Here is a 20,549-nt window from a genome sequence, read left to right as displayed (position 1 = left end):
TTACCGTAAAGAAGGTTTGTTAAGTTGAGGACAGGCACAATTGAAAAAGTTGCATTACGCTTTCGGTCACAGACTTCATCGGTTGGTTGGTTGGTTGGTTTAAAAGAGGGGGGAAGGGACTGAAGTAAAGGTCATCGGTCCCTTGCTCCGAAGGAAACAATGGCACAAGGGTGAAAATAAGACAATGAGACTTACAACACAAAACAGAATGAAATGAAAAACCACAATGACTGACGGGACCCAAACACTTAAACGGACAGAAGGGGAGAAGAAAACCACAAAGACACAAGAAACAGGCAGAAGAGGTTAAAACAAGAAATCAGATTACCATGGCTGGCTGACCACGAGGATAAAAAAGGAAAAGCCAGGCACTCAGCAACACATTAAAACCTCCACCCTGAAAGCACTAGGGTGGAGGACACACAGGGACAAAGGACATGTGATAAAACTTAGGGCAAATGATAAAACTCACCCTCACAAATAAAATGTAAAACTAAAGCTGTTGCTGAGGTATTGTCGCCAAACACCGAAGGTAGGGTGCTGGGAAAGTTAAAAGGCCACCACACAGCGGCTAAAAGTGTGCACTCCAGCAAGAGATGGGTGACTGTCATTTGTGAGCCACAGCAACACTGAGGTGGGTACTCACGACAGAGGAGATAAACACGAGTCAGCCACGTATGGCCAATGCAGAGCCGACAGAGAACCACAGAGTCCCTGCGGGAGGTGTGCACGGAGGTCTTTCACACATTCGTAGTTTCCTTAATGGCAAGCAGCTTGTCATGCATACTTAGGTTATGCCAATCTGTCTACCAAAGACGCAAATCCTTGTGGTGTAATACTGAATGCAGGACAGTTTCAGCAAAGCCGATCTCCGTAAGCAGTTTCCGTGTAGCCTGTTTGGCCAGCCTGTCAGCTAGTTCGTTAACTGGGATTCTGAAATGACGTGGGGTCCAGACAAACACCACTGAATGACTGGACCATTCCAGGGCATACATGGACTCCTGGATGGTCGCTACCAAAGGGTGACGAGGGTAGCATTAGTCGATAGCTTGTAGGCTGCTCAAGGGGTCAGTACACAGGAGAAATGGCTCACCTGGACATGAACAGATGTGCTCAAGAACACAAGATATGGCTGCCAGCTCTACATTGAAAACACTGCAGCCATCTGGCAAGGAGTACTGTTCTATAGGTCCTCCAGGAACATAGACAAACCCAACATGACTATCAGCCATTGGTGTAAACTACTACATGGCCCCAGTACATGTCGAGAATCGAGAGGAAGTGACAGAGGTGAGTCATATGGTTAACAGAGTCCTTAGGGCCATGTGAAAGGTCCAGGAGAAGCAGTGGCATAGGTGTACACCATGGAGGTGTTCGTGAATGAACCTCAAGTATAGGTGGTAAAGGCAAGGACTCCAGTTCAGAAAGAAGGGATCGGACATGAACTGAACTGCAGTAATTTATTTTTTTTTTTTTTTTGTGGTTTTAGGGCACACAACTTCAACGGTCATTAGCGCCCAGACTACGTTAGGAATTCACCGCGAGGCACAAGTTTAAAACAGCAACTAAAAGGGAAAACACGATAAAAGATCGACAGGCATAGGATTAAAAAAAAAAAAACAGCATAATTAAATGTCCTTAGACAGGTTGGTCAATTTGATAAAATGAAGAACGCGAGCAGCTGCTCCTGGGTCATCCGCTAAAATGGCATCGAGAGTACATTGCAGGCCAAGATCAAGACGCAGTGGAGTAAAATCCGGACAGGACGTTAAAATGTGGCGGACCATCAGCAAGTGCCCACATGGGCAGAACGGTGCCAGCGCAGCCGTCAGCAGATGGCGATGGCTGAACCGGCAGTGTCCAATTCGTAACCGGGCCAAAACTACCTCCTCCCGCCGAGAGGGGCGTGAGGAGGACGTCCAAGCCGCGGGAAGAGGTTTCAAGTCCCGAAGCTTGTTGTCCGTAAGTGCAGCCCAATCGGCATGCCACAGCAATAAAATGCGCCGACAAATGACCCTGCTACAATCTGATGAAGGGACACAACAATAAGCTGTCCGAGGCTGGAGGACCGCAGCCTTGGCCGCGGCATCTGCAGCTTCGTTCCCAGGGATACCGACATGGCCAGGAACCCACATAAAGCTAACTGGAGAACCGTCGTCCACCAGCTGCTGAAGAGGGCGTTGGATCCGGTGCACGAAAGGGTGAACCGGATACGGATCACTGAGGCTCTGGATGGCGCTCAGGGAATCAGAGCAGATGACATAAGCAGAATGTCGGTGGCGGCAGATGTAAAGAACAGCCTGGTAGAGGGCAAAGAGCTCAGCTGTGAAGATCGAACAATGGCCATGGAGCCGGTATTTGAAACTTTGTGCCCCGACAATAAAAGAACAACCGACCCCGTCATTGGTCTTAGAGCCATCTGTATAAATGAAGGTCATATTAATTAACTTCGAATGAAGTTCGACAAAACGGGAGCCATATACCGAACTGGGGATAACCTCCTTTGGGAGAGAGCTGAGGTCAAGGTGAACGCGAACCTGAGCCTGGAGCCAAGGTGGCGTGTGGCTCTCGCCAACTCTAAAGGTTGCAGGGAGTGAAAAATCAAGGTGTTGAAGGAGGCGACGAAAGCGAACTCCAGGGGGAAGCAGGGCAGAGACATTCAACCCGTATTGACGATCGAGGGAGTCGTCAAAAAAGGAACGATAAGACGGGTGGTCGGGCATTGACAGTAGCCGACAGGCATACCGACAAAGCAGTATATCGCGCCGGTAGGGCAGTGGCAATTCACCGGCTTCAGCATGAAGACTCTCGACGGGACTAGTATAAAATGCTCCGATCGCAAGACGTAAACCCCGATGTTGTATGGAGTTGAGGCGGCGTAAGATGGACGGCCGTGCAGAGGAGTATACGAAGCTCCCATAATCCAGCTTGGAGCGGACGATCGACCGATATAGGTGAAGTAGGACGGTTCGATCTGCTCCCCACGATATACCACTGAGAACACGGAGGACATTTAGAGAACGGGTACAACGGGCAGCCAAATAAGACACATGTGGAGACCAGCTAAGTTTCCTGTCAAATGTAAGACCTAAAAATTTTGTTGTCTCCATGAATGGGAGAGCAACGGGACCGAGTCGTAAGGACGGTGGGAGAAACTCTTTGTAGCGCCAGAAGTTAATACAGACCGTCTTCTCGGCAGAAAAACGGAAGCCATTGGCGACACTCCAGGAGTAAAGATGGTCAAGAGAATGCTGAAGACAGTGCTCCAGGAAACATGTACGCTGCGCGCTGCAATAGATGGTAAAATTGTCCACGAAAAGGGAGCCTGATACATCAGCTGGGAGGCAATCCATTATTGGATTGATCGCTATGGCGAAGAGAGCGACACTCAAAACTGAGCCCTGTGGCACCCCATTCTCCTGGCGAAAGGTGTCCGACAGGACAGAACCCACACGTACCCTGAACTGTCGATCCATTAAAAAGGAACGAATAAAAAGAGGGAGGCGACAGCGAAGGCCCCATGTATGCATGGTGCGGAGAATGCCCGCCCTCCAACAGGTGTCGTAAGCCTTCTCCAAATCAAAGAACACAGCCACGGGTGGGCACTTCCGCAAGAAGTTATTCATAATGAAGGTTGACAAGGTAACCAGATGGTCAACAGCAGAGCGGCGCCTACGAAATCCACATTGTACATTGGTAAGTAGGCGCCGAGATTCGAGCAGCCAAACCAAACGAGAGTGAACCATGCGCTCCATCACCTTACAGACACAGCTGGTAAGCGAGATGGGTCGATAATTGGAAGGCAAGTGCTTGTCCTTCCCCGGCTTAGGAATCGGTACAACAATAGACTCGCGCCAGCATGCGGGAACATATCCCTCAATCCAGATGCGATTATAAGTACAAAGAAGGAAACCTTTACCCGCAGGAGAAAGGTTATTCAGCATCTGAATATGAATAGAATCAGGCCCTGGAGCGGTGGACCGTGACCGGGCAAGTGCATTTTCGAGTTCCCGCATGGTGAAAGGGGCATTATAACTTTCACAATTCGAGGAGCGGAAGTTAGGTGGCCTAGCCTCCTCTGCCTGTTTTCGGGGGAGGAAGGCAGGGTGGTAATGAGCGGAGCTCGAAACCTCTGCGAAAAAGCGGCCGAAGGCATTGGAGATATCCTCAGGGGCCACAAGGACGTCATTCGCGACCGTCAAGCCAGAAACTGGTGAGTGGACCTTAGTGCCAGATACACGGCGCAGGCTACCCCAGATAACAGAAGAAGGAGTAAAACTGTTGAAGGTGCTTGTGAAAGCAGCCCAGCTGGCTTTCTTCCTTTCTTTAATAATACGACGGCACTGCGCACGTAATCGTTTATAATTGATACAATTCGCCACTGTAGGGTGGCGTTTAAAGGTGCGCAAAGCACGTCGACGAGCACGTAAAGCGTCTCTACACGCTGCGGTCCACCAGGAGACCGGTACGCGACGTGGAGAAGTAGTGGTGTGAGGGATGGAATATTCAGCAGCAGTGAGAATGACTTCCGTGAGGTGTGCGACCTGACTATCGCAGCTTGTGAAGGTTTGATCCTGAAAGGTCGCCCTGGAAGAGAAGAGCCCCCATTCAGCTTTGGAGATGTTCCAACTAGCTGAGCACGGAGAGGGGGTATGAGGCACGAGATGGATGACACACGGGAAGTGGTCACTCGAATATGTATCAGAAAGGGCATACCACTCAAACCGGCGTGCAAGTTGGGTAGTACATATAGAGAGGTCTAAATGGGAATAGGTGTGAGATGTGTCCGAAAGAAAAGTAGGGGCGCCAGTATTGAGACAGACAAGATTGAGCTGGTTGAAAAGGTCTGCTAACAGGGAGCCCCTCGGGCAGGATGCTGGAGAGCCCCAAAGGGGATGGTGGGCATTGAAGTCTCCAGTTAACAAAAATGGTGCAGGTAGCTGAGCAATAAGTTGAATCATGTCTGCCCTGGTAACGGCAGACGACAATGGAGTGTAAACGGTACAAATAGAAAATGTAAAAGTGGGGAGAGTAATTCAGATGGCAACTGGCTGCAGGCCTGTGTGCAATGTGATGGGATCGTAGTAAATATCATCCCTGACCAGCAACATAACCCCTCCATGAGCCGGAATACCTACCACAGGGGGTAGGTCAAAACGCACAGAGGTGTAGTGTGCCAAGGCAATTTGATCGCATGGGCGTAGCTTCGTTTCCTGGAGGGCTATGACAAGCGGACGGTGCAAGCGGAGCAGCAACTTCAAGTCCTCTCGGTTGGAGCGAATGCTGCGAATATTCCAGTGAATAAGTGCCATCGTGAGAAGAAAAGGAAGCGAGTACTGCCGCCGCTATCAGTAGGCGGACACTCATCGTCCATCGGTTCTATAGGTTCATCGGCCATCTCGTTAAGATGGCCGGGAGGAGCAGCTTCCTCCGCCGGTGAACGGCCAGATGTTCGGCTACCAGCGGTGCGGCCAGGCGAAACGGATGATGGCCTGGGGCGGCAACTGCTGGGTGGCGCAGGAGAAGAAATGCGCCGTGGAGGAGAAGGAGAACTGTGCTTCCTATGAGCCTTCTTGGAAGGTCTTTTAGTGGAAGTACTGGTCGACGGCTGGGAGTGCGAGGTACGTACGAAGTCTGCACGGGACGGTTCCTTCTTGAAGGCCCGTGCATCTGATTTCTGGGTCTTTGTCTTGGCAGAAGCTGATGAAGGTGCTTGTGTTGGAGGGGTGACGGGAGGAAGAGGAGACGTCGACCGCGCGATCTTAGCACTGGCCGAACGGACGACCGTGGTGCCGAAGGTCAGATCGCATGTCTGCGTCGTCACCTCCCTGGTAGTCCGAGGAGAGGCAAGGACAGTACTGTACTTTCCCGCTGGGAGCAGCGCGGGCTTCCTACTAGCAAATAGCTTGCGAGCAGCCGAGGTGGACACTTTCTCTTTGACCCGAATTTCTTGGATACAGCGTTCTTCCTTGTAGATGGGACAGTCGCGGGAGGACGCTGCATGGTCACCCTGACAGTTCACACAACGAGGAGACGGAGGTGGACAGTCACCCTCATGGGCATCCCTGCCACAAGTGACTCATTTAGCTGCATTGGAACAAGACTGGCGAGTGTGATTAAAACGCTGACACTGGTAGCAGCGCGTAGGTGTCGGGACATTGGTAGCAGCGCGTAGGTGTCGGGACATAGGGGCGAACAGAAATAACCTCGTAGCCCGCTTTGATACGCGACGGCAGCTGAACACTGTCAAAGGTCAAGAAAAGTGTCCGGCTCGGTACAAGGTCATTGTTGACCTTTTTCATGACCCTATGGACAGCCATCACGCCCTGCTCAGTGAGGAAAGACTGAAACTCCTCGTCAGCCAATCCGTCAAGTGATCGAGTATAGACCACACCACGAGACGAATTCAAAGTGCGGTGAGCCTCCACCCGGACAGGGAACGTATACAGGAGTGTGGCCCGAAGCAGTTTTTGTGCCTGAAAGGCACTCTCAGTTTCTAGTAATAAGGTACCGTTACGCAACCTGGTACAAGATTTGACAGATCCGGCTATGGCATCTACGCCCTTCTGGATAACGAAAGGGTTGACAGAGGAAAAATCCTTTCCGTCCTCAGATCGAGAAACGACGAGGAACTGTGGGGCAGGCGGTAGTACTTTTGTCACTGGTGGCTGGTCAAGTTTCCGTTTTGGGGCAGAAGTCGAGAGAGATGGAGTGAAATCCATTGCGGAGGAATCCCCCATGATTGCCAGCGTCTCCGATGGCGCGCTCCTTTCTTGTGGGGACCCTCTCAGAGGGCACTCCCGCCTTAGGTGAATGATTACACCTCAGGTCACACCTCCCGAGAAACAGACGGAGGGACCAATCGGCATGGTCAGAAGGTATCACCTCAGGCAATCACCCCTCCCTGGGCCTGGCCTTTACCAGGGGGTACGTGTGTGCCTTACATGTCTACCCAGGGCGGGGAATTACGCGTTACCCCGTCACCGGCTACGTGTGCGAACGCGTGGGTCAGCCTTCAGGCGCGCACAGGGGGGAAGGAAGAAGAGGAAAAAGAAGAGAGAGAGAGGGAGAGAGAGAACAGACTGTCACAAACGCCGAGGTGGAGACCAGTGAAGTCAAGGAGAAGAAGGCAATGAAAAGGCAAGGAGAAGAAGACAAGGGAAAGAGTGAGAAAGACAGTGAGATGGAGAAGAGCAAAGAAAGGAACCAACCAAAGGAAGGAAGAAACGAGAAGTGAAAAAGCAAAATGACGCAAATAGAGGTCGTGGAACCGTCCGTCTCCGGACGCAGGCGCTAACTACCCCCTTGAGGGGGAGGGACTCCTTTTAGTCGCCTCTTACAACAGGCAGGAATACCTCGGGCCTATTCTAATCCCCGGACCCGCAGGGGGGGGACTGCAATTGGAAGCCCTGACCTGGGCCGCTGATGTGGAAGATAAACCGTCGTGGGTGGGAAAGAGAGACGGTAATTCGGATGCGAAGGAGAACTAAGAACGTGTGCAACGTAACTGGAGAGCAATTGCGCACTCCTAACCTGCAATGGAGGGAATCCGTCGTCCACTAGGAAGCTGGTCACCGGACTCATCCTAAAAAGCTCCTGTCGCTTGGTGAACACCACAGTGGCGCACTGGGTTGAGTAAACACAAAGCTGAGGGCACCACAAAACCATAAACCAGACTCCCATATGCAAGGTGGGATTGAACAAGGGCTCTGCAGAGCTGCAGCGTAGAGTGATCTGCACTCCAGTTGGAGTTGCTCAGGCAGCGGAGGGCACTGAGGTGCTGCCACCACTTCCGCTTAAGCCGACGAAGGTGAGGAAGCCAAGTCTTTCGGGCATTGAAAACCAGCCCTAAGAGCCGATATGTCTCCACTACAGTGAGTGGATCGTCATTAAGGTAAAGTTCTGGTTCTGTATGAACGGTATGACGCCGACAGAAGTGCATAAAACACAACTTTGCGGACGAAAACTGGAAACCGTGAGCTAGAGCCCATGACTGCACCTTATGGATGGCTCCCTGTAGGTGCCGCTCAACAACACCAGTACGGGTGGAGCAGCATGAAATACAGAAATCTGTCTGTATACAGAGAAGGTGAGACAGACGGCCCTACAGCTCCTGCTAGACCATTAATGGCCACTGAAAATAGAGATACACTCAATACAGAGCCCTGTGGGACCACATTTACCTGGATATGGGGAAACTACGGAAGGCAACAACTTGGACACGGTAAGTACGAAGCGACAGGAAATTTTTGATAAAAATGAGGAGCAGACCATGGAGACCCCACTCGTATAATGTGGCATGGATATGATGTCGCCAGATCATGTCATACTCTTTTCGTAAATCAGAAAAGACGGCAACAAGGTGTTGGCACTGGAATGATGGTGCTCTCCTGCCATTGCAATGGAAAGACGCCATCGCACAAGATCTGGTTGAAGATGACTAGGACATGTTTGTAGTCAGGTGAGAGATGTTTCATCATCTGACTGTGGATCCAATCTGGCCCAGGAGCTGTGTTGGAGCAACGTGCAAATGCACTGAGGAGCTCTCACTCTGTAAATGGGGGGTTATGGGGTTCACTGTGGCGTGTAGCGAATGAGAGGATTTTCCTTTCCATCCACCATTTGAGGGTGCAAAAGGCTGGGAGGTAATTCTCTGACACAGAGGCTCGAGCATAGTGCTCAGCAATCGCATTTGTGTTGTTAGGTTATGTTAACACCGGGAAAACCTGTTGGGGTCTGGTACCCGAAAACATGTTTGATCTTTGCCCAGACTTGGGAAGGTGACATATGGCACCCAATGGTCGAGACATATCTCTCCCAGCATTCCTGCTTCCATCATTTGATAAGTTGGCGAATGTGAGTACGGAGCTGTTTAAAGGCTATGAAGTGCTCCAGGGAAGGGTGCCACTTATGTCGCTGTAGAGCTCACCGAGGCTCCTTAATTGCTTCAGCAACTTCCGGCGATCATCAAGGGTCTGTCTTTAACCATGGGCACCCTAAAGAGTGTTCTCCAGTGTATAAATGGGAGAAGTCCTGGGCTGCAAATCAACGGCTTGAGCATATTGCTCAGAAATCGTGTGTGTCGGCAGATAACATGCCATTGACGTTAATGCCAGGGACACCTGTCGAGGTTTGTTAAACGAAAAGATGTCTGATCTTCATCCACACTTGGGAAGCTGACGTATGGTTGAGATGAATCTCGACCAACGCTCCTGTTTCTGTCTTTTGATAAGCTGGCGAACGCGGGCACGGAGCCGCTTAAAGGCTATGAGGTGCTCCAGGGAGGGATACTACTTATGCCACCGTAGAGCTCGCCAACATTCCTCAATTGTCTCAGTGGCTTCCAGTGACCACAAAGGGACCACCTTTCGCCGAAGGGCACAATAAAGAGTGAGGCATCACATTTTCCACCTCAGTAGAAATTGTTGTAGTCACCTGCTCAACCATCACATCGATGTTACCATGTGGGGGTGAGTGAAGGGTGACTGCGGGGGTAAAAGTTTCCCTGTCTGCCTTGTTTAAAGCCCATCTGGACAGGCGCCCATGGGCATGAGGCCGGGGCAGTGACAGGAAGAAGATGGGAAGTGGTCACTACCATACAAGTAATCATGTGCTCTCCAGTGGATAGGTGAGAGAAGTCCTCGATTGCAAATGGATAAATCAATGGCCGAGTAACTACCTCGAGCCACAATGAAATGTGTGGTGGCCCCAGTATTCAAGAGCCAGAGGTCGAACTGAAACAGTAAAGTTTTGAAATCTCTGCCTCAGCCAGTAAGCACAGTGGCACCCCACAAGGGGTTAGGGGCGCTAAAATCTCCCAAAAGTAGAAAAGGCTTAGGGAGTTGATCAATCAGTGCAGCTAATACATTCAAGGATACTACACCATCTGGAGGAAGATATACATAGCAGGCAGTTATTTCCTGCGTCATCCTTATTCTGACAGCCACATCTTGAAGAGGGGTTTGAAGGGGCACAGTTTCACTACAGACTGAGTTTAAGACATAAACACAAACTCCACCTGACACTCATTTATAGTCACTATGGTTCCTGTAGTATCCCTTATAGCCGCAGAGGGCAGGGGTTCGCATTGCTGGGAACCAGGTTTCATGGAGGGCAATGCAGGAAGCAGGTGTAAAGCTTAACAGTTGCTGTAGCTCAGCTAGGCAGTGGAAAAAACCGCTGCAAATCCACTGGAGGATGACATCATTGTGAGACTTGGAAGGCATGGAATATTCCATGAGGCAGGTTATGCCTCAGGGTCACCTGCTGCCACTGACTTATTGCTTGAGCAGTCTATATTCATTTTGTCTGAGAGTCCAGCGAGATCTAGGTCCTCAGCGGATGCCAAAATTGCCACCTTTTTCCCAGACACAGAGCTTATAGGTAGCAGTTGTGTGGGTGCCACTACAATTTTCTTGGTCTTAGGGATCTTCTTTTTGGACTTTTCTTGCTGTTCCTTGGGTTTCTCTGGCTGGGAGGGCTTCACTGATGCCGTCTCCGGGACTGAGGATGAAGCCCTATGCCCAGCTGCTTTTGGGCACTACAGTCACTGACGGGCATCTTATTTCCCACTACCAGAAACCTGGGAAGGGATTGACCCAAGGGACCCCTTCTCGGTGAGAGGAGCCAAAGGAGACTTATGCTTCTCCGGCTGAGAAGTGAGGACTGGTGTCCCTGATGGTTGAAGAGGGGGAGGGGGGGGGGGAGAGGGGAGGGGCAGTGCTCCCAAGGTACGTGGTGCGGGAGCAACATCAGGGGAAGAGCCCCCCCCCCCCCCCCCCCCCCCCCCCCCCCGCCCATCAAGGAGGCAGGTGTAGCCTTCTGGCTCTGAGAGCCGACTGGAATTTGCGGAACTGATGGGGCTACTACTGTTCTTGTAGCGCCGGCATAAATGAGAAGGTCATAGATACAGGATGTAGGCGTGCATATTTTCTCTTAGCATCAATGTAGGTCAGTCGGTCCATTTTATTGTATTCCATGGTTTTATTCTCTTTCTGTAAAATCCTGCTGTCTGGCGAGCAAGGTGAATGATGCTCTCTGCTGTTGACACAGATGGGAGGCGGGCCACACGGAGTATTGGGATGTGATGGACGTCCACAATCTCGACAAGTGACGCTAGAACTACAGCGGGAAGACATATGGCCGAACTTCCAGCAGTTAAAGCACAGCATTGGGGGAGGGGTATATGGCTTGACATCACAGCAGTAGACCGTCACCTTGACCTTCTCGGGTAAGGTGTCACCCTCGAAGGCCAAGATGAAGGCACCTGTGGCAACTTTATTATCCCCTCAGACCTCAATGGATGCGCCGGACGAAATGAACACCTTGCCGCTCTAAAGTGGTGTGCAGCTCGTCGTCAGACTGCAAAAGAAGGTCCCTGTGGAATATAATACCCTGGACCATATTTAAGCTCTTATGTGGTGTGTTGGTAACAGAGACATCCCCCAACTTGTTACAAGGGAGAAAAGCCCGTCACTGGGCAGAGGATGCTGTTTTTATCAAGACTGACCCAGAACGCATTTTAGACAAGCCCTCCACTTCCCCAAACTTGTTCTCTAAATGTTCTATAAAAAAATTGTGGTTCCACTGAAACAAAGGAGTCCTCATCAGTTCTCGTGCATACAAGGTACCGGGGTGAATAAGGTTTGCTGCCATCCTTAGCCTGGCATTATTCCCATGGTGTGGCCAGGGAGGGGAATGATTTAGGGTCATACTTTCTTGCATTGAACTGAGACTTGGAATGCTTAGTGACTGCTGGTGTTTGATCACCAGCAAGTGATGACATGGTACACTTCGTCGCACATCATCTGCCCTGATGGCACCCACTCCGACCAGGGGCCCTCCCCATGGGCCCCAACCAGCCGCAGCAAAAGCCACCTGGCAGGATGGCCTTCGCCGAGAGTCCCAATGCCCCAGGGTGACGAGCATCTACTCCTTGGCATACACAGGGAGTTAATGGCGCAGGCATCAGCAGAGCGATCCCTGTGTTGTCAGGGGACTACAACCGACTGGGTACATGGCGGCCCCAGCACAACGGACTGGCTACTGTGCTGGATATGAGGGGCAAAGAAGTCCATGGTCATCGTCGGCACAAAAAGTGACATTGCATAGTGCATGGTGGAAAATGTACCCAGGAAGGTGTCCTCACCCAAGAGATGGAGATCGAGCTGGACTGCAGTGCAATGACAAGAAAGTGGGCTGAAGATCTGAAGGCACAATGGATACTATGCACCATGCAAGGCGCCCTTCCCCATTTGGCTCGGTCTTTGGGAAAATTTTGAAGAATGGAGGTCAAACCCTACAGGGGACCATCACATAAAGGCCGAAAAGTGAGTGACTCCTTTTAGTTGCCTCTTACAGCAGGCAGGAATTCCCTGGGCCTATTCTAATCCCCGGACCCGCAGGGGGGACTTCATCAGTTAAAGAGGGCCTGGAGTTGGGCAGTCACATGTGTATGATGTGTGCTTTCTTGTGTGTATGAATGGCTTGTGTGTGCCATTTACTGACAAAGGCTGTGGCCCAAAGCTTTATGTAAGTGTCCTTTAATTGTCCTTGTCTGCAATTTAAAATGTCTTCTTTACGGTAAGTGGCAACCTGTCTTTCCCTGCATTTGCATGTAACTGCAATTTTTTTTAAGAGCAAATTCCACAGGCACTGGAATCCAACTGTGTGAACTTCAGCAGGACACTAAATTTTTATTCCTACTGTTGGCTTTTTTATTTTAGTATTTAGCAACACTCCTAGAACCAATTACAAACAGGTAGTTCTGTCACTGAACAACATCATCACAAGTTGTAGGCAACAACTATCAAGTAGCAGGTTGTAATGAACACCACATGATTCAGTTCACCTTTCAGCAAGTAACCAAGTGTGTGTTATGAGATACAAGCAGGAGTCGAATTTAACCCTCAACTACTACGGACTGCCTCTCTACGATTTTTTGTCTTATGACATTTCACACACCCCGGGGATGCAAGATGGCCTCTTCTGTGTACCTTCCTATTACATGGCAAGCTACAAGTGTCATAACTCTTGCATTGTTGCTGCTCTGTTTCTTATTTATAGGTCTTGAAAGGTCTCACAGATGTACCATAGTGTTTGTGTAGCAGTTCTGTTGCATGCTACTGTTTCTCCGTAGTGGGGAAAGCTGGATCTTCTATGAAACGTGTTTTTTGTAGGACAGAGGTGTATGTTCAAGAACATCTCAGTGAATCCTTTGGTGAAGACTTTGACGACAATGATAATGACCCTAAATTTGAGGTATTTAGTGATAACGACACTAATTCAGAGCAGGACACTGAAACTGGCGAAGATGTGACGGCACATGATGATGGGGTCATTCCACGTCTTATCATGCAGGTCATGTCACCCATCACTTCAGATTGTCATGAAACTTTGCACATTTGGTTATACTTATAACATAAGAACTTCTGCAAAATCTTTTTGCTCTCAGACTAAAACATTTTTTTATATTTAATTTTATGTGTAGTGATATTCTGATAACTGGACTCTGCAAGAATGTCAATGCAAAATGGTACTTATCTACATAAATGCCCGTAACTCAGGTGTTTATGAAGCTTTTGCTTTGAATTTTTTTTTCACAAGTTAAGAGAAGCACATACTTAATAGGCATGTAATTATTTACGCAGTAAAGTTACAAAGAACAATACAAAAAATTAATGTGTGTCACTTTCCAATTTCCCGAAAAAGTACACGCACATTGAAGGATGCTTATATCACATTTCTCCAGTGTGGTGGGAACTTATAATTAGTCTTACATAAACCCAAGAAAGTACACATTGTAATAAAATTATTAATAGGTTGTCTATGAATGGACTCACAAAAAATTTGAACTCACAATACTTTGTGTTGCAAAGAAAATAATAATAATAAATATCATCCATACCTGACACCCACTGCTTTAGACTTTCACGAAGCTTTTTCTACTTGTTGCTTTCTGCATTGCGAAAGTCAGCACAATATTTCTGCTTGAACGTCATGTAGTTTGAGGGGGAAAAAATGGAATTTTTTTTACAAATGTAAATGCCGCAACTGAAATTTGTCATTTGGATTGCATTACTTCAGACAAAAACAATAAAAATTATTATTATTATAATAGAAAGTATCTTATTTTCAACACATTACTGCCATATTTCCTCAAATGTCACAGAAGGGATGTATCTTTATTGGGAAAAAATATAATAACTATTCTTATGAGAATACAAAAATCAACTTAAGCTGTTGTGGTGCAAACAATGATTTTTAAATATGTAGAACACTTGCTGACAGATGATACATCATTTATTTTTATCAAAACTATGATATTATTAGAAAAAAATGGTGCACCATGAGTTTTGATAGATATTGGATGTTCATTGAACATATGTCACATCATTGTTCAGAAGATCATTCAAATAAGATTATGTAAACTGACAACCTATGGTAAGACTACCTCGTGAAAGTACAAAGCTAAAAGTTACAACTTCAATTGAAACATTTTCACTACACAGGTTAACTTTATTTAGAGTGTCAAATTAGCATCTTTAAACAACAATTATTCTAACAACACTAATGTTAATTTAAAGTGTACATTTTCAGCAGTGAGGATTCCTGAAACTATCAATGAAACTTCTTAACATCTCTGTTTTTAGTCCATTGTGACAAATTATATTGTGTTAACTTCATATCTTTTTCATTGGAGCAACACATTCTGCCTAATGATGTTGACTTAGGTACGCCAACAGCACATAAAGTGTTTTCCAAAGGCACATAACTAGACTCTTCCTTCTCAGGCCAAAAGAATGACACTGTTGGTCCAGGTGGGTGCAAAAAAAGTAGTTCAATGTCTCCATCACAGACATTTCTGACAAAGGCAAAGTACCATCTGTCATCATATACAGCTGCTACAAAATAATATTTTTGAAGATGAGTGCATGTCCATCGTAGGGCATTTGCACTGAATGAAAGGGGGGGGGGGGGGGGGGGAATCAAGGAAGGCGAAGTTACTCTTCTGATCTCTAAAAGAATCACATGAATGTGGGTAAGTGGGTTGTAATGGTGAAAATTCCTGGTACCAGGTATTGTGCAGGTTGTCGAAAATCTCTTCCAGGTTTTTGTATAGGAAATCTGCATTGATTTTCTCAAAATAAATTGTCAAATTTGCAGAAATCAAACACCAGATGCAGTTGTTATTTGTCCACCACCAGCTAGTTGAAGACTAGCTCTTCTTAATATACATTTTATAGTTCCTCCCAAACCATCATACAGGAAATTACCGTGGCTAGTAGCAATAAAGAAATGCTCATCATAAATAGAAAAATCGTTTTTGTGTTCTCACATATTTTTAAAGCTTTTTCTATTCTCACACTGAGCAGCACATCTATCAGTGAAATAATGCACTTTCTTTACTTGTGGGCAACGCTTTGCAAGCCACTTAACCATTTCTTTCTGAACAGCATTTACAAATCCTACATAATGTTCCATATCATCAATTATAAAGCAGTGGTTCACTATTGCCAATTTACTTTCTTCATTTACCACGTAAACACACACGGAATGTATTGCACAGCTGCTTCTTGTCCAGTGGTAACTCAATTTCATTCTGAATTACTAAACTGTAGTTTTCAGCAAAGTCCATTAACAGAATTACCGTACATTTTCCGGGGTTAGATTTTCTTTCAATTTTTTTCAATGATTTTGACTGACAGATACAAATGAGTGTGGTTCAAATGCCTGTAATTTTTTTACCAATAAGTATACATGCTCACCAACAGTTGCACACTGCTTCACCTATTCTGACCAATGATCTGTGTTTATCCACTGGCTGAACTAAATATCACCACCATCTTTGTAAGCTAATTTTGTTTTAATAGTTCTGACACTGAATGAGTGCTGGCAGCACCAGCTAAAGTACACCATAATTTAGAAAGACTAATGTTAATGTTTGGATTCTCCCATATAGAACAAGAGTTCAGTTCTCTTAAGTTGCAAAGGAAGTGTTGTTTTTGCATATATACATTCTTCTGAAAGCCAACTGTCTTTTCCTCCCGGTAACATTAAAGTATATTCATCATTTTGGTAACAATCAGTGACAATCTTTTACACTTCATCAGCAATAACTTTCCCCCTTTTTGTTTAGGGATTGATAGGATACCTATTTCTGTTTTGTTTCCTTACTTGTCAAACCACATACTCACTACCACTGAATTCTGACATGGTTTTCTTTTGGCCAAGAGGGTGGGGGTTGAAGTTAAAATTTGAATTTTTTTTAGGTACTCTTACATTAGCCATTTTTTCTTTCATTAACAATATCATGGCATCAAAATCTTTGGTTTCTTAGCAATTTTATGATCAAATTTTTCTTCTCTACAGTCAGAATCTTCAATACTGCAAACTAATGCCCAGTACACTTTTTTTCCAAAACATGCTTCACTTTTTCTACCCTCTTTTTGCCACAAGAAGCCTTCCTGTGATTTGTAACGGAGTAAAGTTCTAAGGGAGACCACACTAAATCATGCAAAGATTTATTTGCATCCTCAGCACTTTGACTTTTTAGTACTTATTCTTGAAATGTCACCTCTGGGTCAAAAATGGTTCAAATGGCTCTGAGCACTATGGGACTTAACATCTGTGGTCATCAGTCCCCTAAACTTAGAACTAGTTAAACCTAACTAACCTAAGGACATCACACACATCCATGCCCGAGGCAGGATTCGAACCTGCAACCGTAGCAGTCGCACGGTTCCGGACTGAGCGCCTTAACCGCGAGACCACCGCGGCCGGCACCTCTGGGTCATCTGCATCACTCATTTCTATCACTGATGTCAGTTTTCTGTTCACAAATCTTACTATGTGCACACTTTTTGGCCTGGTTTTACACAACAAAGACAAGCAAACTGACCTCGAAGATATTTCAACTGTTGTTCTTGAAAGGATCACAAGAAATTCTTTGACGACTTTCAAAAACTTAAGTAATAGTACATACGATGTCCACATGCAGCACCACTTTCTTGATCTCATGGAAAGCTTACAATGGATCGCAGCAATATCAAATCTCATTGGTCTTAACTCAGCTCTTCTTTTTTTTGTAGAGTTTATAGAAAGGTATAGTTTGTCAAATGACATGGTGTTTATAGTCCTTTCCAACATTGCATGAATTCACATTTTCCACTGCTATTATCTGAGCACTAATTCACTAAAAACATACCTTATACAATGATTGGTGCCGCACCACAAACAGTTATAATCTCTCTCTCAAAAAAGCAACGAGGAACCGAGACCAAATAGACTAACTGTTGCATGTAACTTATTCTCAACAATGAATTTCAGCAATTGTTGCATTGTTTTCAGGCCTATAAAGGTTTCAAACAAGCTACTGCTGCCTAAGAACTTTTTTTATCACTATGAGCAGTTGATTGGGTCAACACATAAATCACATATATTTTAGTCTTTAAAATATTACTGAATTAGTCAAATGAAAGGAAATAAATTTCCACTAATGTTAACTTGTCTGCCTAGAATGAGTTATTCTTAAATATATGCTAATGTGATACCCCTGCATCTGAGGCAGTGTGAAAGTGAATAGATGAACTTCCTTACAATGACCCTTTTCCATTACAGCAAAAAATATTTTGATTTAATCTGTGTATGTCCATTAGTAGAAAATCCATTAAAATTTTTATTTTATTAGAAAGCTTACAATCTAGGGGTTCTTTGAGACCAAAATCAGGTTCCCTGCAGGTTGGAGAAATATGATATAAGCATTTTCTCACATTCTCGCAATTTTTCTGAAATCAAAAATTGACATATACTAATATATTTTTTTTAAAACTATCTTTGTACCTTTACTGCTTCAATAACTGGATACCTATTAATTATACGCCTTACTTCTGGGGGGGGGGGGGGGGGGGGGGGGGGGGGGAACCTAATTGAAAGCTTCATAAACACCTGAGTTATGGGCATTTATGTAGATAAGTACCATTTTGCATTGACATTCTTTCAAAGCCCAGTTACTACATTTAAAATTCGATAAAAAATAAAGTTATAGTTTGAGACCAAAAAAATTTTGCACGTGTTCCCGTGTCGTAAGCATGAGCAAACGAGCAAAGTTTTGTGAATATCTGAGGTAGAGGGTTACAAATCCTTGAATTACTGTGTGTTTTGACATGGAATGACCAGATGGAGAATTTACTTCTTCAGTAAGAACAGATGTTTTCACTGGGAGGAACAGCAGACACCACCTAACGTAAGAACAAGGCACCGCAATATTGACTTGCAGCTTCCTGGGCTGTGACAGTCTGCAAAAAGTCTTTGAGAAAAGCCTTTGGTTTTGCATGTATGGAAACTGTTCGTCACCAAAGATATTCTAGACGAAATCATTCTATGGACAAATCTAAAAATACCTGAACTTAGAGGACAGTATACAAATGATTGTTCCATATCTACAAGGAGCTGATGCTATTGAATTGAACATGCTAATTGGCCTATTAGAGTATTCAGCCATTTTCAGATTAGGGAACAAATCGGTTAACAGCTTGGTTGAAACCGATGGAACAGGCAGAGATGTTTTCATGCAGTGTTAGTAAATACAATTATGATCAGAATGGGAGAAAGAAGGTAGACAAGTCCGCAACAATTTCACAAATTTGTGTGTTTCAGGTGTGTTCAGAAAATATACGCCAAACAAACGGGCAAAATTCGGCTTGAAGATTCAGTGCTTGACTGATGATCATACAATTTACTTGTATAATGTGCACATTTATTCCTGAAAAGACAGTAATGGTCACATCCTTTGTATAAGAAAGTTCGCAGTATCCCACACAGGTTGTTCTTCGACTAGTGAAACCCACTGAACACACATGGAGAAATATTACAGGTGACAACTGGTATCCGTCAGTAGAACTAGCCAATGAACCACGGAAAAAAGGCCTCACATACATCAGTACGGCGAAAAAAAAAAAAAAAAAAAAAAAAAAAAAAAAAAAAAAAAAAAAAAAAAAAAAAAAAAGATACCTCAGCAGCTTCTACCTAATAAGAAACAAGATGTGAAGACAACTGTTTATGGTTTTACAGGAGACATGACAGTGATTTCCTTCATACCCAAGAAGTCCAAAGCTGCAATACTGTTTTTTTCTGTGCACCGTGCAACAAACAATGATCCTGAATCAGAAAAACCTGAGCTCATCCTGTTTTATAACACAAGAAAATCTGGTGCGGACTGTCTCCACCAGAGGTGTGCACCTTATTCATCAAGTCACCCCCAAGAAGTTGGGCTTTGGTCATTTTTTTCACATTAGTGGATGCTGCTTGTGGTGTGAATTCTTATGTGATACATGAAGATTATCCAAAGCCAAAAGTAATGACAAGACTGATCGCCAGGAAGACTCAAGCAAGAGATCTTTCTGAGTCTCGTATGAAACAGACTTTTTATTGAACACTTGCGACGAGAGGTGAGTGACAATATTAGAAGTATAATTTGCATACAAAATGTGCTTCAGACATCGAAAAAACAGACGCAGGGACTCATTATACTTGGTAAGTAGCTCTTACACTTTCTCTTGAAAGTAAAATATAGCAAAGTTTCTCTCTTTATTGAATTATGGAGCGCAATAGTCACTCTATATTGAAATGACAAGCACTAAACTCGAAACTTACTTTGATTACAATTACTCATAAAGGAATCGTTTTTTCCAACTATTTATATTGCAATTCTGTAATCTCTCTCTGATGATAATCTGTGAGTGAGTAGAGAGCTAACTATCTAGGCTTACTGTTATTTTTGTAACACACAAATTAAGAATATTCTGCAAATTTTGTTGTGTTTTATACATATAAATGTTTTAAATCGTGCATTGTTTAAAAAACATATAAATTTCCACACAATCTACTTCTAATAAGTGTAATGACGACAGGATGTCATGAAAAAAATATTCAACGGTTTCGTACATAGTACATAAAAAGTTGGTCTGAGAGGCTCTCCATAGTACCTATATTCCTACAACGTCCGTAGTAGTTAACGGTTAAAGATAACATAATGTATATAAATTTAATTGGTGTTCGGATTATGAGAGTACTTACGCTGTCGGCTGCATGCCACAGCGTATTCCAGTCCAACTTCGGTATGAGCCGGGTCACAAATTCTGAATTAAATTCAGATTCTAGAATTTTAATGTCCTTAGCCTTGAACGAAGAAAAATTTGTTGTGAGCTGATCAAATATCCACACAATTAAGAATTCAAAAGCTGTCATTTAAATTACGATAGATTAACTTACCACTATTCCGAGAGGATAACCTACAGTTACGCCTTTCATACACCGCGATGTCAACAAGTTATGAGTTAATAGCTTCATTTTCAGAGCCTGCAAGGCTGTTTATAACAGTTTCACAAACAAATAAAAAGCAGCTCTCTAGTCGAGAGACAATACAACACCCCACGTGCAGAATTCTCTCGGCCTGTCACTGGATATTGGATTCAAAATACAAATGTTGTCACTCCGATTTTTCTTATGTTAAGGTCTTTGAAATATTATCGATCTTCGTGTGAAAGATA

The 20,549-nt window shown here is 45.1% G+C and overlaps 1 protein-coding gene across 1 annotated transcript in view; it reads right to left on the bottom strand.

The window, feature by feature from the left end:
- The window catches only part of LOC126481588 (multifunctional methyltransferase subunit TRM112-like protein), a 43,894-nt gene extending 23,372 nt beyond the window's left edge, over nt 1-20,522 (bottom strand). Inside the window, exons 1-2 of the mRNA XM_050105447.1 lie at nt 20,272-20,522; nt 20,077-20,178 (exon numbers count right to left, since the gene is read on the bottom strand). Of these exons, the coding sequence (XP_049961404.1) occupies nt 20,077-20,178; nt 20,272-20,349 (180 nt within the window). The 5' untranslated portion in view covers nt 20,350-20,522. The remainder of the gene's footprint in view (nt 1-20,076; nt 20,179-20,271) is intronic.
- Between the last annotated feature and the right edge of the window lie 27 nt (nt 20,523-20,549).

Source organism: Schistocerca serialis, chromosome 5 (genome assembly GCF_023864345.2).
Source record: "Schistocerca serialis cubense isolate TAMUIC-IGC-003099 chromosome 5, iqSchSeri2.2, whole genome shotgun sequence".
NCBI lineage: Eukaryota > Metazoa > Arthropoda > Insecta > Orthoptera > Acrididae > Schistocerca > Schistocerca serialis.
The sequence above is the reverse complement of the archived record's forward strand: the minus strand, read 5'-3'. Positions and strand labels throughout refer to the sequence as shown.